This window comes from Pseudophryne corroboree, chromosome 9 (assembly GCF_028390025.1).
Source record: "Pseudophryne corroboree isolate aPseCor3 chromosome 9, aPseCor3.hap2, whole genome shotgun sequence".
NCBI classification, from domain to species: domain Eukaryota; kingdom Metazoa; phylum Chordata; class Amphibia; order Anura; family Myobatrachidae; genus Pseudophryne; species Pseudophryne corroboree.
The window spans coordinates 383,087,605-383,114,057 of record NC_086452.1 but is presented as its reverse complement, the minus strand read 5'-3'; the positions used below and the strand labels follow the sequence as shown (position 1 = coordinate 383,114,057).

Sequence of the window (26,453 nt, the reverse complement as noted above, 5' to 3'; positions counted from 1 at the left end):
TTTATTCAGCAAACCGTCTTGATATAATCTTTACAGCCAGCGCTGGCAGGCTGATGAGAGCCTACTGGTGTACGCCAGGATTCTATTCTCATGCAGGTAAGAGAGCAATGACCCGTCTTACTTGCTTGAGGAAGAATATTGGTAAAGCAATACCAACAGAGCCATCCCATATCCCTCCTGCAGACGGATCTTTTCAGGAAATACAAATCGACTTCGTACAGATAACACCCTTTAGGAATTATTGTTATGTATTGGTGTGCACTGATGTTTTCTCAAACTGTGTAGAGGCATTTCCTGCCGCCACGGATGCTGCTGTGTTTACCGCAAAGAAAAATTGCGCAGAAATGTGTGTGTAGATAATGGTACCCCTAGAATTAGGAGCAAAGCCTGAAATTGTACTATTGTGATCATAGATACTGCCACTAGTATTATGTAGCTTCGGAACCACTCCCAGATCTTCACTCAATGAATCACCCTCTTACAGTACAGTACCTTTTGAGATGAGCCAGCATTTGAGAACTTGACAAAGCAAAGTTCAGGAACAATCAGACAATGGCTATTCACACATTGCAGATAAAGAGCTCATTAATATATGTGGAAGAAAGGTTTATGAGTGGCTCTCCCCGAACTCCGAAGGTTTATGATAGGAATATGTAGATCATGAAAATTTTATATGTCACTGTCACGATTTGTTTGTGTCTTCTTCACCTACCCAGCAGAACCTCAATCGAATCCAAACATCAGTGTACAATGACGTAGGTACATGTATGTGTGAAATGTTCGTCGCAAATCAGACATTATAGGCCAAAGCACTGTCCCAGCATACTCTATAGGTTGAATGTTGTCTCACACCCAACCAGTGGTCCCGTGACCGCCGAGTGCATATAGAGGATGACTCGTCCTCCTCCCTGTCTTCCCCAAATATAGTCAAGTGTCTGATTTGCGAAATGCATACATACTTGTGTCTAGGTCACCGATTATAGTATGAAATATTTTTTTCTTATGTTAATAATTGACGGCAGTTATTGTTTGCTGCCAAAGGGTGGACTGTCGAAGTCAAAATATTACATAAAGAGAACATACAAACTACACACATTATGATTCGCTATACTTGCAAATATGCGCAGCGAGCACAGCCATATATGGTAACACACGCATTTACACGGACATGCCACAGAGATGGATTCGACACTTATTTCATACAGTACATAATTATAATAATATCAAGCGCCAGACATCATGATGATTTAAAATTATATATATTGAAGTAATGTCATATATGTGTATTTTTTGTACGAAATCAGATAGACCGATCATGTTTACTATTGAAGCAACCAGATTGATGTGTGGATTCATTTGATGCTTGTTGTGAAGTTGTGGGACATTGCAGCGGATAGTTATGATTACATGTATAAAAGCTAAAATCACTTTTATTAGAACAATAGATATTCCAAACAGGTGGTGGACAGGAAACTCAGGCCAGCCCCTTTGGACGTCCCCAAGGCTGAACCTGTTCAGCATATACAAAGAAACTAGTGACTCATCATGAATGAGAGAGAGTCCCCTCCCCCAAACTAGATAACACATTGTTGATCACACTGGACCTCAGTGGCTGTAAGGTCTGAGACAATGATGGACTTGCTGGCAGATCAGTTCCTGTATTTATTTACTGAGAGAGAGAGACATAAGATGCATTGGAGGGAAGGGTAATTGTATCGCTGGCCTGTAACTGAAACTGTATGTAATGGCATGTAACTGTATGTAACTTTATATATTAACTGCTTACTGTGTGAGTTGTAATCATGTAACTATAGGTATACTGTACTTTGTAATATATATTGAATCCATATCCTTTTAATAACAAATATATACATCAATGAGCTTTGGAACTCAGATAATGTGTGGGTGTATTGTTTTCTCTTATGGGATGCAGTGTTTTGCGATGTATAGCACACATTCATGGGATATGGTAATAAGAGATGCAGGCATTTACAATATATATTAGAGCGGGCATTTTAAATATTTGTGAGAAATCAATTTGGCATTCTTACCGGCTACCTATGTGAAAAGAGGTAGCCGGGTTGCCAATGCAGCCTAGTTCAATATCGGCCGGCACACACCTAGTTACGGCCGTTCAAAAATGTGCCATAAATGTTACCCACTCCACTCCATAAATGTTACCTACCCCCTCCCCCAATATGGCTTGCACTTAGCACTGCAGACAGTGCAAAATGTTATCCTTTTTTGTTATAGCATTAGCATAACGTTTTGTATGGATTGAGAGACCTCAGCCAGAGCCAGTGACAGGCAGCCCCACACCGTTCTCCTGTACTATGTCCTGGCTGCCTCCTCATGCAGGCTCACGCAGGCTCTGGGTCGCGCGCAGATGTCATGTCACCTGACGCCAGCGGCCAGAGCATAGCAGAGCGCACAAAGACAGAAGGAAGGAGAACGCCAGGCAGCGACCAGAGCAACAACAGAAGTGTTCGCAGCGGCGAACGCTAGAAGATTGACAGGCAGAAGGCGGATCTGGGTGTCAACTGACCGTTTTTGGGGAGTGGTGAGGCGAACGCTGATGTGTCGAGGCGTTTGCAGGGCGGGTGTCTGACGTCAATTCTGGGACCTGACAGGCTGAAGTGATCGCAGTGGGTGAGTAAGTCAGAAGCTACTCAGAAACTGCACAAAATGTTTTTGCATAGCTCAGCAGCTATGCAAAAAAAACCCTCCCCCATAGGCGGCGTCTATCTGATCGCACGGGCAGCAAAAAGTTGCAGCGTGCGATCAACTCGTAATGACCCCCATGGTTACTAGTTAGGGTGTGGTTACATAGTAAAGAAATCCCCAACCCACAATGTACATCTTTACATTGAGAGGCTAAAAGGTTCTAAAAGAATGTCCGTGTGTTTTGCTCATTGCTGCTTGTATTTTTCTTTATCGTTCAAAAACCAACTTGCCCTAGGTACCAGATACTTTACTCTGAAGTTGCTTTGGTATATCCTGCTTTGTATAAGCCAAGGTGTTAACGAGAGAGAGAGAGAGAGAGAGAGAGAGAGAGAGAGAGAGATTGATTTCATTTATTACAAGATACTCTGCATTTGCTCAAGCTACTCAATAGTTATCAATTGGGCAAAACCATGTTGCACTGCAGGTGGGGCAGATGTAACATGTGCAGAGAGATATAGGCCCTCATTCCGAGTTGTTCGCTCGTTCTTTTTCATCGCATCGCAGTGAAAATCCGCTTAGTACGCATGCGCAAAGTTCGCACTGCGACTGCGCCAAGTAACTTTACTATGAAGAAAGTATTTTTACTCACGGCTTTTTCTTCGCTCCGGCGATCGTAATGTGATTGACAGGAAATGGGTGTTACTGGGCGGAAACACGGCGTTTCAGGGGCGTGTGGCTGAAAACGCTACCGTTTCCGGAAAAAACGCAGGAGTGGCCGGAGAAACGGTGGGAGTGCCTGGGCGAACGCTGGGTGTGTTTGTGACGTCAACCAGGAACGACAAGCACTGAACTGATCGCACAGGCAGAGTAAGTCTGGAGCTACTCTGAAACTGCTAAGTAGTTAGTAATCGCAATATTGCGAATACATCGGTCGCAATTTTAAGAAGCTAAGATTCACTCCCAGTAGGCGGCGGCTTAGCGTGTGTAACTCTGCTAAATTCGCCTTGCGACCGATCAACTCGGAATGAGGGCCTTAGGGTTTGTTATATTGTTTATGTGCGTAGTAAATAATGGCTGCTTTATTTTTACACTGCAATTTAGATTTCAGTTTGAACACACCCCACCCAAATCTAACTCTCTCTGCACATTTTATATTTGCTCGGATGGCGGTCATTAGGTCGACATACATTGGGTCGACCACGTTTTGTCGACATGATCACTAGGTTGACATGGTCATTAGGTCGACATGTACTAGGTAGACATGGAAAAAGGTCGACATGAGTTTTTCTCAATTTTTGACCTTTTCATACTTAACGATCCACGTGAACTACAATCGGGGACGGTAACTTGCGCCGAGCACAGCGAGGCACCTTGCCCGAAGCATAGCAAGCGAAAGGAGCCATGGGAGGGGACACAGTGCACTAAACGGGGTTCCCCGTCACTTTTCAAAGGTAAAAATACCTAATTTCGAACTTTTTCCATGTTCACCTAGCACATGTCGACCTAATGACCATGTCAACCTAGCGATCATCTCGACCTAATGCATGTCAACTAAACATGGTCGACCCAATGTATGTCGACCTAACTCATGTCGACCTAATGAACCACACCCATCTGCCCCACCTGCAGTGCAACATGGTCTTGGCCAATTGCTTTTTTTGGTTTGCTAACAACTCTGAATAACCCACAATGTGCTATGGGCCTAATTCAGCATGATTTTTTGTAACAGCTCATTCATTATTAAGGGCCTCATGGGACTGTCTAGTATTCAGCAACCTGTAGATGGCCTCGATTCCCGGAGCTCTGCAACCTTCCTATGGTATGGAGATCCGGGACTGCGAAGAGTGATCCCATGCATGTAGGGAGCAAAGGCTACACTATCTATCCCAGTCCCACACAAGAGCTACTGTAGCACAAAGTCCTGAAAAAGTTAAAGCTTGCTATAATAGAAAAGTAAAAGGCGGCATAAGCGCTTTTGATTTGGAAAGAAAAAAAAAAGAAAAAAACAACAACCAAGGAGTAATAAAGTTTGAGGAGAAAAAGAAAAAAAAATCTTTATTAGTCCTTGGTTGTTGTTTTTTTCCCCTTTTTCTTTCCAACTCACAAGTGCTTATACTGCTTCTTGCTTTTCTATAGTAGCAAAGCTATACATTTTTTCAGGAATTTGTGCTACAGTAGGTGTTGTGTGGGAGTGGATCAGATAGTCTAGCCTTTGTTCCCCACATGCGTCCAGGGCTGCTATCAGAGATTATGGGTCTGGGACTGACAAAATAGTCATGAAAATAAAAATAAATATATATATTTTTTAAAAATCAACAATAAAATTTCTATGCACACACGGAGCAACACCATATTTTGCCCCTTGCACCATATTAAGTCCCCACAGTAATGCCCATCACCATATTATGCCCCACACAGTAATGCCCCTGACACCATATTATGCACCCACATTAATGCCCTTGTCACCATATTATGATCACACATGTACCTGCTCGTTGTGTGGGGATTCCTCCCCCCCATTGCTGTCGCTGTCGGGAGGGCCCGGGATGCTCATGCCGCTGCCTGCCCGTCCACCTCCCTCACCGCAGTTCTGCTGCTGTCCTCAAAGGGGGTTCACTACGATATGCCGGCGGCCGGGCTCCCGGCGACCAGTATACCGGCACCAGGAGCCCAACCGCCGGCTTACCGACAGTGTGGCGAGCGCAAATGAGCCCCTTGTGGGCTCGCTGCGCTCGCCACGCTACGGGCACGGTGGAGCGCTACGCGCACCACACTATTTTATTCTCCCTCCAGGGGGGTCGTGGACCCCCACGAGGGAGAATAAGTGTCAGTATGCCGGCTGTCGGGCTCCCGGCGCCGGTATGCTGGTCGCCGGGAGCCCGACCGCCGGCATACTGAAGACCACCCCTCAAAGGAGATAGTTATTTAAGATACTAGAGGACTCCTCTACAGATAAAGTACTAGCCAATCAGCTCCTAAAGGCCCGTACACACTGGTCGATATATCGGCTGTTCTCTTGAACGGCCGATATATCGCGGGTCCGTCGGCCAGTGTGTACGGCCGATACGTCTGTGAACTCCGTCGTTCACAGACGTATCGCGTCGGCCGCGCAGCACAGCCGACGGCCAATATATCTACCGATATATTGGCGCGTCGCTGTGTGTGTACGGGGCGGTCGGCCGACCGCCTGTACACATGCTGCGGCGGCCGGCGGTGATTGACAGCTGAACTGGGCGGGCGTGTGTACACGCCCGCCCAGTTCATGACGTCAGTCCCCGACGGATCGGGCAGTGTGTATGCACAACACACTGCCCGATCCGTCTATAGATATATCTGCAGATCAATTGATCTGCAGATATATCTATTAGTGTGTACCCACCTTCACTGCCATGTTTTAAAAATATCAGGAGCTGATTGTTAGGTACTTATCTCTCTCCTCTTTAACTCTCTCAGTTTTGATAAATCTCCCCCTTTATACACAAACATTACATGTATTAGCATATCTATATCTGTCACTTCAGTTCTGTAAGAGGTTTAAGTGTGTTGATGGATATTTAGCGTGATAAATATGTCTCTATTATTGAATCAGCAAGGCGCAGTTGGAAATATCATTTTTTACCATGATGGCATCAGGAACACATCTTGTCTGTCCATCATCATTTAAACTTTAGAATGAGAGAGGCTGGTGATAAACTGTTTCCTTATTACCTACACAGCAAAGCTGACAGGATAACCTTTTATTCTCCAGGTTGTTGGCTGCCTATACTACAGCTTGATAAATGAGGCCCTTTCCACTTGTGTAATGAAAGAAGTAGCTTCTCCGTCTGCAAACCCAGCCTCTGCTTCCTCAGATGAAGAATGTTTGATTTACACACTTCAGTCCCTGAGGCATTTATGATGAGCTCTCAGACAGAAGCTGATCAGTGTAGCCTAGCCACCTGCAGAGGGCGCCTGTGAGCACTCTATCCCTGCAGCTCGCAGCAGAAGACCGTGCACAGCACACTCTCTATCTACTACTGTGCACTGTGCAAATATTTCACTCCATAACTGTTCCTGTCCATTTCAGATTACAGATTAATGAGACAGCAAGACTTGAATTGGGCCAGCCTAGACCTTCAGTCATTGCTCGTGCAAGGGAGATTGATGCATCATTAAACCACTTGCAGGAGAAGGGTAGGCAGGCTTCTTGCACAGTATTCTCACCTGCTACAGAGGCTTGCTACCCCAGCCTATGTGTCCCTGCTTCTGAATGAGGACAGTGCAGCCAGCATGCAGCCAGCCACAGCCTCAGTTTTGGATCTTTCAAGAACTGTCCTGATCAGAGAGGAGAGAAATAACTCTTATAACAGCACAGGTAAGGACCTACTGAGTGCAATGTCTCTGCATGTGCCCTGCCTCTGCATGTGCCCTGCCTGCCTACCTGCCTGAATGGGGCTAATACTCTGCACAATTCAATAATGTATTAGATCACACAGCAACATATGGCAGAGGTAATGCTTAACAGTAGTTTGTTGTGCATCTAGTAAAATAATGTAGTTTGCATTCTGCGTAACCTAAAATAATGCCTGACATTGTAATAATAATAATAATAATAATCCTGTATTACAGGGGTTTGCATGTACTAATAATATAATTAGCACATAAGCCTTTAATGCTGGGCCGGTCTCTTAGATACTGTACATTTACTCAGGAGGTTAAATGTTAGTCTTTTGGAATTCCTATTGTTCAGAATAATGAAGTACTTTTTATTGTTCAGTAGAAAATTAACTGTGCAGTCCCAGAAGTCTAGAACACGGCCGCCTTGTTAGCGTAGAGTTTGTCTCAGGAACAGTGTAAGTGATCTATTTCCCTGTGGGTTTAATATGATCTATTCCATCGCCCATACTGACAGCTTAGTTCTAGTCTTTAAATAACAATACATAAAAATGACAGTGATTTGGTCATGGAACCTTGCTTTATACAGGTAATATTCATGATGAAACACACATTACCAGGTTATATAGATACAGTAGATAGATATATTATACTCCTAAATCCTGATATTCCTGGGGGCACAAACGTTTCTGGCTACAAATAAGAAATGTTTGTAATGATTAATCAGTAAGTTCATCAGTGTTTAATAATTAGTAAGTTTCTAGGACTTCTTTGTTTTCTATGTTGAATTTGCTGTGCAGAGGTAAATACTTCAGAAGGGCAATGTAGATTTATGGGGGTCAATCCAATTAGCCGCGATCTCACGGATGCAAGTCGTCGCGGCACCGGTGTGAATTTTGTGTGAATTGAGGCCTGCGAAGGGTGCAAAAGATAGGGTGCCGCTGTGGGTGTTGAAACACCACGGCAACGGCACTTCGTCCCCTTTGCAGCTAATTGGATCGACCCCATTGACTGGTTTTATACAATGGTAACCCTGCCTTAAGGTGTGTACACACGTTTTTTTTTTTTTTTGCAATTTTGACTATATAGTTAAAATTGCAAAGAAAGGTAGTGCAGATAGCAAGGTGAAAGTCACCAGTTATCTGTGCTTGCGATACCGACCTAGCCCTATCGCATAGTGAGAATCAGGGTTTAGCCCGAATCTCACCGTGTGTACACACCTTTAGCATACCCTCCAATATTTTACACATAAAAATCGGTACAAATTCGAAAAGGGGTCTGGTTACATGTAAAGGGGACGTGGAAACGCCCCATTTCCTATACTTCAATGGAAGTTTGGAGAGCCAAAAATCGGTACAGACCATAAAAAAAAGGTACTGTACCTGCCAAAAAGGTACAGTTGGAGGGTATGCTTTAGCCTGATAACCCATTAGACTATCTTGCAGGTTACAGGTTTCTGGACAGTTGCACCATCCAGCCTGAACCTTGGATAGCTACCACTACCTCTATATTTTCTGGTGTCATGGTCCGCGGTGCAAGTGTGCGGGTACAGGTGGGTACGGCGTACCCTTAAGAATTTAGCTTTGGGTAAGCTCCTCGCCCCTCCGTCCCTCCATCCGCTGCTGACTGCCGCTGATGCGAGTGGAGGAGAGCGCAGCCTGCGCCTCTCCTGCCCCTCAGTGTCTTCGTTCAATTCAGCGCCGCCCGTGAGCCAATCAAAGCTCGTGGACCGGCAGCCATGGCTGCCGGACCGCGAGCTTTGATTGGCTTACGGATCGGCGCTGAATTGAATGAAGACACCCGCACCCGCCGGAGACTGAGGGGAAGGAGAGGCGCAGGCTGCGTTCTCCTCCCCTCACACACACACACACACACACACACACACACACACACACACACACACACACACACACACACACACACACAAGGACAGCAGCAGGGGTAGGGGGGGGCATGTATATCTGGCACTGGGGGCATATCTGGCACTGGAGGAAATGTGTATCTGGCACTGGGGGCATATCTGGCACTGGGGGGACATGTGTATCTAGCACTGGGGGGACATGTGTATCTGGCACTGGGGGCATATCTGGCACTGGGGGGACATGTGTATCTGGCACTGGGGGCATATCTGGCACTGAGGGCATATCTGGCACTGGGGGGGTCATATGTATCTGGCACTGGGGGCATTTCTGTATCTGGCACTGGGGGCAATGTATATCTGACACAGTGGGGGCATTTCTGTATCTGGCACTGGGGGCAATGTATATCTGACACAGTGGGGGCATTTCTGTATCTGGCACTGAGGGCAATGTATATCTGGCACTCTGGGGCATTTGTGTATCTGACACTGTGGGGCAATGTGTATCTGGCACTGTGAGGCAATGTATATCTGGCACTCTGGGGGCATTTGTGTATCTGGCACAGTGGGGCAATGTGTATCTGGCACTGTGGGGCAATGTATATCTGGCACTGCGGGGCAACGTGTATCTGGCACTATTGGGGTCATATGTGTATCTGCCCCTCCGCCCATATGTATATCACGCCCCCATTTTCATTGGCCATGCCCCATGTGGCTTTTGACCACAACCATTTTTTTTAGCGCGTGCACACAGTACCTGTAAGACATTTTTTCTACTTGCACCACTGGTCATGGTCCACCCAGCATTAGCTATAAAATATAAATACATTACCTGCAATGCTTAAAATGTTCCCCATTCATACTTGGCTGGTCAGCACTGAGAGTACGGGGTACCGAGAGTTGTGGACATAAAAGTGGCTTTCCAGCTTAATCCATACACCTGCATGTGCGTCTAGGCTTAGGGTGTGGGGAAAGGCTGATGGGTCAATCATGTTAATAATAGTGTACTTTATATATACCGTATATACTCGAGTATAAGCCGACTTTTTCAGAACTTTTTTTGTGTGCTGAAAAAGCCCCCTCGGCTTATACTCGAGTCAGTGCAGGGAAGGAGTGGGGACACGGAGGGCAGTCAGTGCAGTGTGAAGGAGGGACACGGAGGGCACAGCGCGCGCCTCTCCTGTGTCCCTCCTGCGTCTCCGGCGGCAGCGGCGGGTCTATAAAAGGAAGTACCCGTTCGTGAGCTCTCATTGGCTCATGAACCGGCACTTCATTTAACAGTCCCGCCGATGCCGCCGGAGACGCAGGAGGGAGACAGGAGAGGCGTTTTCTGTGCCCTCCGTGTCCCTCCTTCACAAGACAGCGCGGGAGCAGCGGAAGGTAAGTAACTGGCACTGGGGGAGCATATTTGGCACTTGTGGGGGTGGGGGCATATCTGGCACTGAGGGGGTATATCTGGCACTATGAGATCATATCTGGCACTGAGGGGGCATATCTGACACTATGAGGGGGCATATCTGACACTATGAGGGGGCATATCTGGCACTGAGGGGGCATATCTGGCACTGAGGGGGCATATCTGGCACTATAAGGGGCATATCTGGCACTATGAGGGGCATATCTGGCACTATGAGGGCATATCTGGCACTATGAGGGCATATCTGGCACTGAGGGGGCATATCTGGCACTATGAGGTCATATCTGGCACTATGAGGTCATATCTGGCACTATGAGGGCATATCTGGCAGTGTGAGGGCATATTATTATTATTATTATCCTTTATTTATATGGCGCCACAAGGGTTCCGCAGCGGCCAATTACAGAGTACATTAATAATCAAACAGGAAAACAGCAACTTACAGTGGATGACAGTATAGGACAAGTACAGGGTAAATAAACATAGTTACATCAGCAGATGACACTGGAATAAGTATCAGGTGGCAGAAGACTGCTGGAGTTGATGCAGTTGAAGATTATTAAAGTAAGAAAGGATAAGCACATGAGGAAAGAGGGCCCTGCTCGTGAGAGCTTACATTCTAAATGGGAGGGGTAGACAGACAGGGGTGACACAGATGGGGTACATGGAGAGTGTAGAACAGAGGGTTAGGATGAGATTTGGCTGGGTTTGGTGAAGAAGTGGGTCTTGAGAGCCCGTTTGAAGTTTTGTAGAGAGGTGGAGAGTCTGAGGGGGAGAGGTAGGGAATTCCAGAGAAGTGGTGCAGCACGTGAAAAATCATGGAGGTAGGAGTGGGAGGAGGTGATCCGTAGGCAGGAAAATCGTCGTGCATTAGCAGAGCGAAGAGGACGTGTGGGAATGTAAAGGGAGATAAGATCAGAGATGTAGATGGGAGAGGAGTGGGTGAGGGCTTTGTAAGCGAGTGTGAGAAGCTTGAAATGGATTCTGAAAGGGAAGGGGAGCCAGTGAAGGTCTAGTAAGAGAGGAGAGGTAGACGTAGTGCGTTTGGTGAGGAAAATGAGCCGGGCAGCAGCATTGAGGATAGATTGGAGTGGAGAGAGGTGTTTGTCAGGAATGCCAGTCAGGAGGAGATTACAGTAATCCAGTCTGGAGATGACCAGTGAGTGGATAAGAGTCTTAGTAGCATCAGAAAGGGTCTGATCCTGGAAATATTATTTAGATGAAAATGGCAGGTTTGTGAGAGGTGCTGAATGTGTGGTTTGAAGGAGAGGGAGGAGTCAAGGATTACTCCAAGACAGCGCACTTGCGGGCTAGAGGAGATAGTAGTGCCATCAATAGATAATGAGATTGTAGGAGGTGACGTTATGCGGGAGGGAGGAAAGATGATCAGTTCGGTCTTAGACATGTTAAGTTTAAGAAAGCGCTGGGACATCCAGGAAGAGGTAGCAGAGAGACAGTTGGAGATACGAGTGAGGAGAGCAGGGGAGGGGTCTGGAGAGGAAAGATAGATTTGGGTGTCATCAGCATAGAGATGATATTGGAAACCAAAAGAACTAATGAGCTTACCTAGTGAGGACGTATAGAGAGAGAAGAGGACCAAGGACAGAACCTTGGGGTACACCTACAGTTAGTGGAAGTGAGGGGGAGGTGGAGTCATGAGAAGAGACAGATAATGAACGGTCAGAGAGGTAGGAAGACAGCCAAGAGAGGGCAGTGTCGCGCAGACCAATGGAGTGAAGGATTTGCAGTAGGAGAGGATGGTCCACAGTGTCAAAAGCAGCAGAGAGATCAAGTAGAATAAGTAGAGAGTAGTGTCCCTTAGATTTAGCAGCATGGAGGTCATTGCATACTTTTGTAAGGGCAGTTTCAGTGGAGTGGAGAGGATGGAAGCCAGACTGGAATGGGTCAAGTAGTGAGTGTGAGGAAAGAAAGGCAGTAAGGCAGGTGTAGACAATACGCTCAAGGAGTTTGGAGGCAAAAGGGAGGAGAGAGATGGGTCGGTAGTTGGAGAGAGTGTTTGGATCAAGGGTAGGTTTTTTAAAAATAGGAGAGATGAGTGCATGCTTGAAGGCAGAGGGGACAGTGCCTGATGAGAGGGAGAGATTGAGAAGGTGGGAAAGGTGGGAGCAAGCAGAAGGAGAGAGGTAGCGGAGGAGGTGGGAGGGGATAGGGTCAAGTGGGGAGGTGGTGAGGGGACAGGAACGAATGAGGGCCATGACTTCCTCTCCAGTTGCATGGGAGAAAGAGGTCAGAGTAGGTGGGAGGGATGGGGAGGGGTGGTAAGGGATGGGGGAAAGCTGGCTACTGATGGTCTGGTGTGATGTGATGTCCTTACGTATGGAGTCAATTTTGGATGTGAAGTAAGTGGCAAAGTCAAGAGCAGAGAGTGAGGAAGGGAGACGAGGTGGAGGTGGGCAGAGGAGTGAGTTGAGAGTGGCAAAGAGGCGCCGGGGGTTGGAAGACTGGGAGGAAATTAGGTTCTTGAAGTATGACTGTTTAGCAAGAGAAAGGGCAGCACTGAAGGATGAGAGCATAAGTTTGAAATGGAGGAAGTCTGCCTTAGAGCGTGATTTCCTCCAGTGTCGCTCAGCAGTACGTGAGCATTTTTGCAGATATCTGGTGCATTTGGTGTGCCAGGGTTGAGGTGTTAATTTGCGAGGGTGAATAGTGGTTGGTGGAGCAACAGAGTCAAGAGCAGAAGTAAGGGATGCATTGTATATGGAAGTGGCTTGTTCAGGGCATGAGAGAGAGAGAGAATAGGAGAGAGAAGTGAGTCAAACAGGGAGGAAAGGAATGTGGTGTCAATAGCCTCAATGTTACGCTTAGTGATGGTAGCCTTGGGAGGTCGAGATGGGGAAGTCGAGAGAGATAGGTTAAAGGAGAGCAGGTGGTGGTCAGAGAGGGGAAATGGGGAATTTGAAAAATCAGAAATATCACAGCGGTGAGTGAAGACCAGATCCAGTGAGCTCCCATTCACATGGGAGGGTGAGGAGGTCCACTGGGAGATACCAAGTGAAGAGGTGAGGTTAAGGAGTTTAGAGGCAGGGGATTGTGTGGGGATGTCAATAGGGATGTTGAAATCGCCTAGGATAATGGAAGGAATGTCAGAAGAGAGGAAGTGAGGAAGCCAGGAAGCAAAGTTATCGATGAATTTGGAAGCAACGCCAGGGGGGCGGTAAATGACAGCTACTCTAAGATGGACTGGTTGGAAGAGGCGTATAGTATGGACCTCAAATGTAGAGAATGTAAGGGATGGTTCTGGTGGTATGAGTTGGTAGGAGTAACTAGAAGGTAAAAGGACCCCAACACCACCCCCATGGCGACCCCCAGGTCGGGGTGTGTGTGTGAATGCGAGGCCCCCAGCAGAGAGAGCAGCAGGAGAAGTAGTATCAGAGGGCGTAATCCAAGTTTCAGTAATGGCTAGTAGGTGGAGGGAGTTGGAAATGAAAAGGTCATGAGTGGGGACCAGTTTGTTACAAACAGATCTGGCATTCCACAGGGCACAGGATAGGGGGTATGAGTTTGTGGGAGAGATGTGAATGAGATTATCAGGGTTGCTGAAGCGATGAGGAGAGATTAATTTTGAGTGCAGAGATGATGAGAGAGTAGTGATGGTGCGGGTGCCAGAGCTAGGAGGGGAAACTGCAGGAGGTGGGCAGGGAGGGAGGTCAGTGTGATGTGGATGGGGGTGTGGGGAGGTGACAGGGAAGGGAGAGAGGGAGCAGGGCTGAGTTGTGGGGTAGCAGGACAATGGGGTAGACGTGAGTGAAAGTGGAGTAACAGGAAAGGAGGGGAAAGTATACAGAGAGATGGAGGGGAGACAGAGGAGGGGAGGGAGCAGGAGGTGTAGGAGACTAGGGGGGAAGGATAAAGACACATGATTAGGTAGACACTGAGTAATGTGGGGAGTATAAGAAAGCCTTGACATAGTGTTTAGTAGGTAAATAGGTTGAGGGAAAGTGGAAGTAGGAGAGGAGACTGTAAGGAATTCAGAGTTGAAGAATTGCAGAAAAGCAGTCGGCTCAATGGGTGTAGATTTAGTATGAAATGAATCAGAAGTGTAGATAAAGTGGGTGTTGAGATGTATTTGGACCGTATGTAATGAAAAGATTGTGAGGTTTAAGAAGCAATGGTGGTTCTGTTAGATTTTTTAGGTGTTTGTAGGTAAGATTGCATTGGTGCAGCTGTGCATGAAAAACAAAATTCCAATAATACAGATACAAGCATTTGTTGGTAAAATGGATGGTTTATGAAATGTCCAAGTAAGGTAGTTCCGTGCTATTTAATCAGATGCAACAATCAGGAGGTGAGTGGTCAGAAGAGTAAGTGACTCACATTTGTTATTAGTTCCTCTGGTTTCTTTGTTTTGTTAGATTGGTGTGCTTCTGTTTTCCTTCTTTTTCACTTCGTTTGAACGCTGTTGGAACAAATATATAGCATATCTGGCACTGTGGGCATATCTGGCACTGTGGGGTCATATCTGGCAGTGTGAGGGCATATCTGGCACTGTAGGGGCATATCTGGCACTGTGGGGTCATATCTGGCAGTGTGAGGGCATATCTGGCACTGTGAGGGCATATCTGGCACTGTAGGGGCATATCTGGCAGTGTGAGGGTATATCTGGCACTGTAGGGGGCATGTCTGGCAGTGTGAGGGCATATCTGGCACTATGGGGGCATATCTGGCAGTGTGAGGGCTGTGTACGGCTAGAGCTGCATTTCACACCCTAGGCTTATACTCGAGTCAATAAGTTTTCCCAGGTTTTTGTGGTAAAATTAGGTGCCTCGGATTATATTCGGGTTGACTTATACTCGAGTACATACGGTAATAATGAATGAACTTGGTGTTCTCTTTATGGGGGATATTTATTAAAGATTGTAGAGAGATAGAGTGGAGAGAAATAAAGCACTAACCAATCAGCTCCTGTCATTTTTCAATCACATACTGTAAAATGAGAGTTATAAGCTGATTGGTTAGTGCTTTATCTCTCCACTTTATCTCTCTCCACGCTTTATAAATACTCTGTTTTAACATCATTTTAGCAAGGAATTTCTCTTAAGAATGCCAGTTAAACATACGTAAGTCAGTAAGATCCACTAGAATATCACACACTAGAAACTAGATGCATCTAAGTGAAATACCAGAAACACAAGTAACTGGGATCCATTGAAACACCATAGACCTAAACGTCTGGGATCCACAGAACCGCTAGTGATTTAAGTAACTTGAATATAATGGATAATGCAGTTAACTTTTATTCAGCTCTTTGCTCATATTTTGGGAAAGTTGAAGATGGCTGGTATGATGAACGGTCCAGTCTCTAACATATTGTAGAAACTTTGCCAAGTAGCCAGAGGACAAGCTTAGCCTCCAATTACGTTTGCACTGCTGCTAAAAACCTGTGGCAACAAGAAAAGCTGATGTCCCCACCATTCACCTGCAACCAAATTATCCTAAACTATAAATCATCTAGCCGCTCCTTTATGGGTCTATTTACCAATATTCAGCAATTGGTGAAGATAATACCATTTCTTATATATCGGCAATAGGAACTTAAGTATGGTATCCGGGCTGTAGGTCAACCATGTAAAGATCGACAGTCAGTAGGTCGACCACTAATGGTCGACATGTAAAAGGTAGGGATGTGGCACACTAATTGGTGTTCCACGTGCTTTGATGGTGAAAATGACATAAGTAAAACGTAAAAATGTTATGTCAACCTTTTTTGCGTTGACCTTTTCTCATGTCGACCATTTCATGTGTCGACCTTTTAACTCTGTTGACCATTCCAACTGCCTTTTGTCAGGTCGACCTTTTCAAGTGTCAACTTTTTGACCCTGTCGACCTAACGCATGTCGACCAATAGTGGCCTACCTAATGACTGTAGACCTTTGTTATGTAAATCTCGCGATCCGTACCCCTTAAGTATGGTTATGGCTAAACCCAAGTTAGAAAAAGGACCTCTGACGTCACCAGGAGAGTAGCCACGTCACCAGGGGGAGGAGCCATGCCCTGAACAGGGTACCCGAAATGTACCCTCGTGGGCTCGCTTCGCTCACCACGCTTTGGGCTCGGTCGCCACCGGGTTACTAAAGGGAGTAATTGGTGGCATAGATAGTGAAAGAACTATCCCGCCGGCCTAGCTCCTCCCCTGACGTCAGATGTCCTTTCTCCAACTTGGTTATAGCATCTACCCCTTAAGTATTGCTAGAATTTAGTAGAAAGACGTGCAGTGACAGGGGCCCCTATAGCAGCAAGTCCCTGTGATGTGTAAAAAGTAAAGTGATCACATTAGCTTCCGGGTCCAGACCCAGACGGTGCTACAGTGCATGCGTTGTCACCGGGCGGCTTATGTGGTTTGGAGATTGCTGGGGAGGGAATCTTGGGATCCCTCTCCTGAAAAACTTTGGGGTGTGTAGCTTATAGGCTAGCAATGGCTAACGCCATCTAAAGACGGTGTTAGCTATCAGGTACCAAGTCTGGTAAATTTCTCAAATTAGCAGCCCCCATTAGCAGCCCCCATACCTTCTTCATATAGAACTACTTGAAACTCCCCCAATGTCAGGCTGCCTTTGTCATACAGAAGCAGGGAGGCCCACTCGTATTAGAGCTCCAATGTATCTGAGTTATGGTGGCAAACATATGTGACAGAGGGGGTCATTCCGAGTTGTTCGCTCGGTAGCAGATTTTAGTAGCATTGCATACGCTAGGCCGCCGCCCTCTGGGAGTGTATCTTAGCTTAGCAGAATTGCGAACGAAAGATTAGCAGAATTGCGAATAGAAATTTCTTAGCAGTTTCTGAGTAGCTCCAGACTTACTCCTACACTGCGATCAGCTCAGCCCGTTTCGTTCCTGGTTTGACGTCACAAACACTCCCTGCGTTCGGCCAGTCACTCCCTCGTTTCTCCAGACACTCCAGCAGTTTATCCTGGCACGCCTGCGTTTTTCCGCACACTCCCAGAAAACGGTCATTTTCCGCCCAGAAACACCCACTTCCTGTCAATCACACTCCGATCACTTCAACGATGGAAATTCTTCGTTCGGACGTGAGTAAATATACTAAGTTTTGTGCTAAAATACTTAGCGCATGCGCACTGCGTACCATGTGCATGCGCATTTTTGCCTTAATCGCTCCGTTGCGAAAATCGGCAATGAACGAACAACTCGGAATGACCCCCAGAGATTCTACAGAAACACAGGCAGACAGTGGTGATGCATTAGTATGTTTACAGTCACCCGATGGTGAGATTTAAATCTCTGAGATGTGATACATTTACTTGAGGAATTTAATTATTTACTTTTTATTAGCGTTAAACCAACCACATCGCTATGTTCCATCAAGATCAAGTTTTTCTGTAACACAGTGCAGTATATCCCGATGTTCCTTCTATTCCACTGATCTTTTGGCAACAAGATTTACAGTATTTTACAGTATTATTAAATGAAGCATCTATTAAATGATTGCATAAATCGCAGTGTACTGTAGCAGTGGTATTATGCATTGGAGGTATTCCCGCTTTGTTGTACGGACAGAAAACTGTGTCACTGGCTAACGTTACGAAGTAGTAACCAATTGTCATTTAAACACTTAATTTACATTTATGGTCCAAATTAGAGCACATTTGTAATAGTCATTTATTTATTTAATACTTGTAATAGTCCCGGATACCATGTAGGATAACCTTTCCACTAAATGACCTGGTATTAATATATTTCTCAGAAACTGGTTATACTCCCTGTATACAGATTTTATCTATATTAAGTTGTATATCCCTTCCAAAAAAACCCTCTTTATGTCCTGTATTGCACCCTTCCCTTGTGCATCACGGTTTCCTCTCCCTGACCCCAGTCTATGGGGTCGATTCTATTCGGCAACTTAAGAATAGCGCCGGGAATTAGCTCCCGACGCTATTCAATTCAGCTCCAGTTAAGTCGGCGATCGTTCTCGCCGACTTAACAGGTAGTTTTGTCGGGAGAACGGGCATTCTCCGACTTAACTACCGCGGCGATGCTGATTCCCGACAGAATCAGCCTCGCGCCGGCCGCGAGGCAGCACTTTTGTCGGGTTTCTTCTCTCATCCCCCGGGGATGAGAAAAGAATTCCCGACAATTGCGGGTCACTAGCAGCTGAATTGAATAGCGTCGGGAGCTAATTCCCGGCGCTATTCTTAAGTTGCCGAATAGAATCGACCCCTATGTTTTGTACTGTGCATTCAACGGGTGGTCTTCAGTATGCCGGCGGTCGGGCTCCCGGCAACCAGCATACCGGCGCCGGGAGCCCGACAGCCGGCATACCGACACTTATTCTCCCTCGTGGGGGTCCACGACCCCCCTGGAGGGAGAATAAAATAGTGTGGAGCGCGTAGCGCGCCACCGTACCCGTAGCGTGGCGAGCACAGCGAGCCCGCAAGGGGCTCATTTGCGCTCGCCACACTGTCGGTAAGCCGGCGGCCGGCCTCCCGGCGCCGGTATGCTGGTCGCCGGGAGGCCGGCCGCCGGCAGATCGTAGTGAACCCGTATTCAACACCAGCCTCCTTGTCTGGCGCCCGGAATATGTTCAGCACCTTTAAAACAAAAAAGTCTAGTGAGTACTCCTGCTGCCTGGGACTGGCGTAAGGGCCGTATCTGGGGAAGCGGTGGCTCCTCCTGCAGCCTCCCTCCTTTCCTGCTGCTCCAACATGTGCAACCTTGCTTGGGTCCACTATCATTGCTCTCTCCAGCTGTTGTAACTGTAGGTACAATTTGGATTCCAAGCATGGTTATAGTCCCACATTGGTGGTCATTCCGAGTTGTTCGCTCGTTGCCGTTTTTCGCAACGCAGCGATTAGGTGGAAAATGCGCATCCGCATAGGGGTGATTCCGAGTTGTTCGCTCGCTAGCTGCTTTTAGCAGCATTGCACACGCTAAGCCGCCGCCTTCTGGGAGTGTATCTTAGTTTAGCAGAATTGCGAATAGAAATTTCTTAGCAGTTTCTGAGTAGCTCCAGACTTACTCAGCCATTGCGACCAGCTCAGTCCTTTTCGTTCCTGGTTTGACGTCACAAACACACCCAGCATTTGCCCAACCACTCCCCCGTTTCTCCAGCCACTCCTGCGTTTTGCAACTCGAACGCCTGCGTTTTTCCGCACACTCCCATAAAACGGCCAGTTTCCGCCCAGAAACACCCACTTCCTGTCAATCACACTACGATCAGCACAGCGATGAAAAAGCTTTGTTATGCCGTGAGTAAAATACCTAACTTTTGTGTAAAATAACTAAGCGCATGCGCTCTGCGAACCTTGTGCATGCGCAGTAAGCGACTAATCGCAGTATAGCGAAAATCGGCAACGAGCGAACAACTCGGAATGACCCCCATGGTACGCAATTTAACACAAAACTTTGGAAATTTACACAAGCTCGAGCGACGTTTTTTCAACGCTCGAGTGATCGTAGTGTGATTGACAGGAAGTAGGTGTTTCTGGGCGGCAACTCTGCGTTTTCAGGGAGTGTGCTAAAAAAAACGCAGGCGTGCCAGGTAAAGACGCAGGAGTGGCTGGAGAAAATGGGGAGTGGCTGGCCAAACGCAGGGCGTGTTTGTGACGTCAAACCAGGAACTAAACGGGCTGAGGTGATCGCAATCTAGGAGTAGGTCTGGAGCTACTCAGAAACTTCAAGGAATTATTTTTGTTCGTCGGGAGGATTGCCACCTAGCAACAGCAGGTGGGTTATGTAGTAAGCATCATGATTTTCCGCTGTAAGGCAGGGAAGTGAAATTTTTAAATCACTAACCTGCCGACACTAGCAGTGAAGTTGCACTTGCCCAGCAGGCTAGGTTGTGCACAGGTCACATGCACACTAGCAACTGGGCGGGGCTAACACTCACTGAATCAGATTTTTCTTCAGCGCTGAAGGATGAGGACACGGGCTAATTCCAAGTTGATCGCAGCAGGATTTTTGATAGCATTTGGGCAAAACCATGTGCACTGCAGGGGAGGCAGATATAACATGTGCAGAGAGAGTTAGATTTGGGTGGGGTGTGTTCAATCTGCAATCTAATTTGCAGTGTAAAAATAAAGCAGCCAGTATTTACCCTGCACAGAAATAAAATAACCCACCCAAATCTAACTCTTTCTGCACATGTTATATCTGCCTCCCCTGCAGTGCACATGGGCCCTCATTCCGAGTTGTTCGCTCGGTAAAAATCTTCGCATCGCAGCGATTTTCCGCTTAATGCGCATGCGCAATGTCCGCACTGCGACTGCGCCAAGTAAATTTGCTATGCAGTTAGGAATTTTACTCACGACTTTTTCACCGTTCTGGCGATCGTAATGTGATTGACAGGAAATGGGTGTTACTGGGCGGAAACAGGCCGTTTTATGGGCGTGTGGGAAAAAACGCTACCGTTTCCGGAAAAAACGCAGGAGTGGCCGGAGAAACGGAGGAGTGTCTGGGCGAACGCTGGGTGTGTTTGTGACGTCAAACCAGGAACGACAAGCACTGAACTGATCGCAGATGCCGAGTAAGGTTGAAGTTACTCAGAAACTGCTATGTGTAATCGCAATATTGCGAATACTTCGTTCGCAATTTTAAGATGCTAAGATTCACTCCCAGTAGGCGGCGGCTTAGCATGAGCAAATCTGCTAAAATCCGCTTGCGAGCGAACAACTCGGAATGACCTCCATGGTTTTATCCAATTGCTATCAAAAATCCTGCTGCGATCAACTTGGAATTACCCCCACAGTCTCAGTCTCTCTGGCTGACACACTGTTATTTCCTCATATATTGCAAAAATGGACATAAAATCCTTGGTAAAGGTTATATCAGTGTCCACTACTCCCTCATCTGAGACACAGTATTTATCAGAGGGAATAAGAAATCCTTCAGAAATAATACCTGATGCAGGCTTGCCTACCCTCCCGCATTCAGTGGGAGGCTCCCGATTTTTAAAAGCGCCTCCCGCTGCCCTGCAAACCTTGTTAGCCCTCCCGGATATAAAGCCATCCGTGACATGCTATACTGCGCATGCGCAAGTCCGGAGAGGCCGGGGGGCGGGTCCTTCACGGGAGACTTCAGGGGAGCATTGTGTGCAGCAGCGGCTGTCCTGCTGTGCACACTGAGAAGTCGTCTGAAGCAGGGCTTTGCTTCCCTGTGGCTGGCCCCTCCCACCACACTCTGCTGCGTGTATCATCAGCTCAGCAGCAGCAGCTCCTCGGCTCTCTCTGGGTGTTCATGTCCCCTCCCACACTGTCCTCAGGTCAGCTCTATAGCAGGTCAGTACGGATGTAATGGTGGGGATGTACTGTGGCACTAGATGTAATATAGGAGGGGCTGTGTATAACACTATGTAAGCTGGTACAGAGTGTAATATAGGGGAGGGGGGTGAGTGTGCTGTGTATAGTGTCATGTGTAGGGTGTAATATGGGGGAGCTGTGTATAATGTCATGTGTAGGGTGTAATATGGGGGGCTGTGTATAGTGTCATGTGTAGGGTGTAATATGGGGGGGCTGTGTATAGTGTCATGTGTAGGGTGTAATATGGGGGGGCTGTGTATAGTGTCATGTGTAGGGTGTAATATGGGGGGAGCTGTGTACAGTATCATGTGTAGGGTGTAATATGGGGGGCTGTGTATAGTGTCATGTGTAGGGTGTAATATGGGGGGGCTGTGTATAGTGTCATGTGTAGGGTGTAATATGGGGGGGCTGTGTATAGTGTCATGTGTAGGGTGTAATATGGGGGGAGCTGTGTATAGTGTCATGTGTAGGGTGTAATATGGGGGGAGCTGTGTATAATGTCATGTGTAGGGTGTAATATGGGGGGAGCTGTGTATAATGTCATGTGTAGGGTGTAATATGGGGGGAGCTGTGTATAATGTAATGTGTAGGGTGTAATATGGGGGGAGCTGTGTATAATGTCCTGTGTAGGGTGTAATATGGGGGGAGCTGTGTATAATGTCATGTGTAGGGTGTAAAATGGGGGGATATGGGGGGAGCTGTGTATAATGTCATGTGTAGGGTGTAATATGGGGGAGCTGTGTATAATGTCATGTGTAGGGTGTAATATGGGGGGCTGTGTATAGTGTCATGTGTAGGGTGTAATATGGGGGGGCTGTGTATAGTGTCATGTGTAGGGTGTAATATGGGGGGGCTGTGTATAGTGTCATGTGTAGGGTGTAATATGGGGGGAGCTGTGTATAGTGTCATGTGTAGGGTGTAATATGGGGGGAGCTGTGTATAGTGTCATGTGTAGGGTGTAATATGGGGGGGCTGTGTATAGTGTCATGTGTAGGGTGTAATATGGGGGGGCTGTGTATAGTGTCATGTGTAGGGTGTAATATGGGGGGAGCTGTGTACAGTATCATGTGTAGGGTGTAATATGGGGGGCTGTGTATAGTGTCATGTGTAGGGTGTAATATGGGGGGCTGTGTATAGTGTCGTGTAGGGTGTAATATGGGGGGGCTGTGTATAGTGTCATGTGTAGGGTGTAATATGGGGGGCTGTGTATAGTGTCGTGTAGGGTGTAATATGGGGGGGCTGTGTATAGTGTCATGTGTGGGGTGTAATATGGGGGGGCTGTGTATAGTGTCATGTGTAGGGTGTAATATGGGGGGAGCTGTGTATAGTGTCATGTGTAGGGTGTAATATGGGGGGAGCTGTGTATAATGTCATGTGTAGGGTGTAATATGGGGGGAGCTGTGTATAATGTCATGTGTAGGGTGTAATATGGGGGGAGCTGTGTATAATGTCATGTGTAGGGTGTAATATGGGGGGAGCTGTGTATAATGTCCTGTGTAGGGTGTAATATGGGGGGAGCTGTGTATAATGTCATGTGTAGGGTGTAATATGGGGGGATATGGGGGGAGCTGTGTATAATGTCATGTGTAGGGTGTAATATGGGGGGAGCTGTGTATAGTGTCATGTGTAGGGTGTAATATGGGGGGGCTGTGTATAGTGTCATGTGTAGGGTGTAATATGGGGGGGCTGTGTATAGTGTCATGTGTAGGGTGTAATATGGGGGGCTGTGTATAGTGTCATGTGTAGGGTGTAAATAAGAATTTACTCACCGGTAATTCTATTTCTCGTAGTCCGTAGTGGATGCTGGGTACTCCGTAAGGACCATGGGGAACAGACGGGCTCCGCAGGAGACTGGGCACTCTTAAAAGAAAGATTAGGTACTATATCTGGTGTGCACTGGCTCCTCCCTCTATGCCCCTCCTCCAGACCTCAGTTAAGGAAACTGTGCCCGGAAGAGCTGACATTACTAGGAAAAGATTTGGAATCCAGGGTAAGACTCATACCAGCCACACCAATCACACCGTACAACTTGTGATAACTATACCCAGTTAACAGTATGAATAACAACTGAGCCTCATGTAATAGATGGCTCATAACAATAACCCTTTATTTAAGCAATAACTATATACACGTATTGCAGAAAGTCCGCACTTAGGACGGGCTCCCAGCATCCACTACGGACTACGAGAAATAGAATTACCGGTGAGTAAATTCTTATTTTCTCTGACGTCCTAGTGGATGCTGGGTACTCCGTAAGGACCATGGGGATTATACCAAAGCTCCAAAACGGGCGGGAGAGTGCGGATGACTCTGCAGCACCGAATGAGCAAACTCAAGGTCCTCCTCAACCAGGGTATCAATCTTGTAGAATTTTGCAAAAGTGTTTGAACCCGACCAAGTAGCAGCTCGGCAAAGTTGTAAAGCCGAGACCCCTCGGGCAGCCGCCCAAGAAGAGCCCACCTTCCTTGTGGAATGGGCTTTCACTGATTTAGGATGCGGCAGTCCAGCCGCAGAATGCGCAAACTGAATTGTGCTACAGATCCAGCGAGCAATAGTCTGCTTTGAAGCAGGAGCACCCAGCTTGTTGGGTGCATGCAGGATAAACAGCGAGTCAGTTTTTCTGACTCTAGCCGTCCTGGAAACATAGATTTTCAGGGCCCGGACTACGTCCAGCAACTTGGAATCCTCCAAGTCCCTAGTAGCCGCAGGCACCACAATAGGTTGGTTAAAATGAAACGATGATACCACCTTAGGGAGAAATTGGGGACGAGTCCTCAATTCTGCCCTTTCCATATGGAAGATCAGATATGGGCTTTTACATGACAAAGCCGCCAATTCTGACACATGCCTAGTCCAAGCTAAGGCCAAAAGCATGACCACTTTCCACGTGAGATATTTTAACTCCACGGTCTTAAGTGGCTCAAACCAGTGGGATTTTAGGAATCCAACACAACGTTAAGATCCCAAGGTGCCACTGGAGGCACAAAAGGGGCTGAATATGCAGCACCCCTGTAACAACGTCCGAACTTCAGGCAGTGAAGCCAGTTCTTTTTGAGAGAAAAAGGGATAGGGCCGAAATCTTGGCCTGGATCCTAATTTTAGGCCCATAGTCACTCCTGACTGTAGGAAGTGCAGGAATCGACCCCGCTGGAATTCCTCTGTAGGGCCTTCCCGGCCACACACCAAGCAACCTATTTTCGCCATATACAGTGAAAAAGTCTTGCTGTCACGTCTTTCCTAGCCTTTATCAGCGTAGGAATAACTGCATCCGGAATGCCCTTTTCCGCTAGGATCCGGCGTTCACCCGCCATGCCGTCCAACGCAGCCGCGGTAAGTCTTGGAACAGACAGGGCCCCTGTTGCAACATGTCCTGTCTGAGAGGCAGAGGCCATGGGTCCTCTGAGAGCATTTCTTGCAGTTCCGGGTACCGAGTCCTTCTTGGCCAATCCGGAGCAAAGAATATTGTTCACACTCCTCCTTTTATTACAATTCTCAGCCCTTGGGTCTGAGAGGAAGAGGAGGGAATACATAGACCGACTGGAACACCCACGGTGTTACTAGTGCGACCACAGCTATCGCCTGAGAGTCCCTTGACCCAGCGTAAAACCTTTTTTTATCTTTTTATTGAGGTGGGATGCCATCTAGTCCACCTGAGGCAGTTCCCATCAATTTGCAAAACTGCGTGAAGACTTCCTGATGAAGTCACCACTTTCCCGGGTGGAGGTCGTGCCTGCTGAGGAAGTCTGCTTCCCAGTTGTCCACTCCCGGAATGAACACTGCTGACAGTGCGCTTACTTGATTCTCCGCCCAGCGAAGAATTCTGGTGGCTTCTACCCTCGCCACCCTGCTCCTTGTGCCGCCCTGGCGGTTTACATGAGCCCCTGCGGTCTGACTGGATCAGAACCGGTTGGTCGCGAAACAGGAACTCCGCTTGACTTAGGGCGTTGTATATGGCCCTTAGTTCCAGGATATTGATGTGAAGGCAAGTCTGTTGGCTTGACCACAAACCTTGGAATTTTCTTCCCTGTGTAACTGCCCCCCACCCTCGGAGGCTTGCATCCGTGGTCACCAGGACCCAGTCCTGAATGCCGAATCTGCGGCCCTCGAGAAGGTGAGCACTCCGCAGCCACCACAGGAGAGACACCCTGGCCCTGGGGGATAGGGTGATTAACCGATGCATCTGAAGATGTGATCCGGACCACTTGTCCAGTAAGTTCCATTGTCCTTGCATGGAACCAGCCGAAGGGGATGGCCTCGTATGATGCTACCATCCTTCCCAGGACTCGAGTGCAGTGATGCACTGACACCTGTTTTGGTTTTCAATAGATTCCTGACCAGTGTCATGAGCTCCTGAGCTCTCTCTATCGGGAGATAAACCCTTTTCTGGTCTGTCTAGGATCATGCCTAGGCGAGGCAGATGAGCTGTAGGAACCAACTGCGACTTCGGAATATATAGAATCCAGTCGTGTTGCCGTTTCACTTCCAGAGAAGGTGATACGCTGTCCAGCAACTGCTCTCTTGATCTCGCTTTTATGAGGAGATCATCCAAGTATGTGATAATAGTGACACCTTGCTTCCGCAGGATCACCATCATATCCGCCATTACCTTGGTGAAATTGGTAATGACAATCCCGTACCGCAATTCTGAGGTACGCCTGATGAGGTGGATAAATGGGGACATGAAGGTATGCATCCCTTATGTCCCGATTCACGATAAAGTCTCCCCCTTTTCAGGCTTGCAATGACCGCTCTTAGCGATTCCATCTTGAACTTGAACCTTTTCAGGTATATGTTCAGGGATTTTAATTCAATATGGGTCTAACCGAACCGTCTGGTTTCGGGATTATAACATGGTCGAATAATAACACCC

At 47.3% G+C, this 26,453-nt stretch overlaps 1 protein-coding gene across 1 annotated transcript in view; it reads left to right on the top strand.

The window, feature by feature from the left end:
- The first annotated feature begins 6,666 nt into the window (after positions 1–6,666).
- SUSD3 (sushi domain containing 3) overlaps positions 6,667–26,453 on the top strand; it is a 391,377-nt gene continuing 371,590 nt past the window's right edge. Inside the window, exon 1 of the mRNA XM_063940799.1 lies at positions 6,667–7,018. Within this exon, the coding sequence (XP_063796869.1) occupies positions 6,934–7,018 (85 nt within the window). The 5' untranslated portion in view covers positions 6,667–6,933. The remainder of the gene's footprint in view (positions 7,019–26,453) is intronic.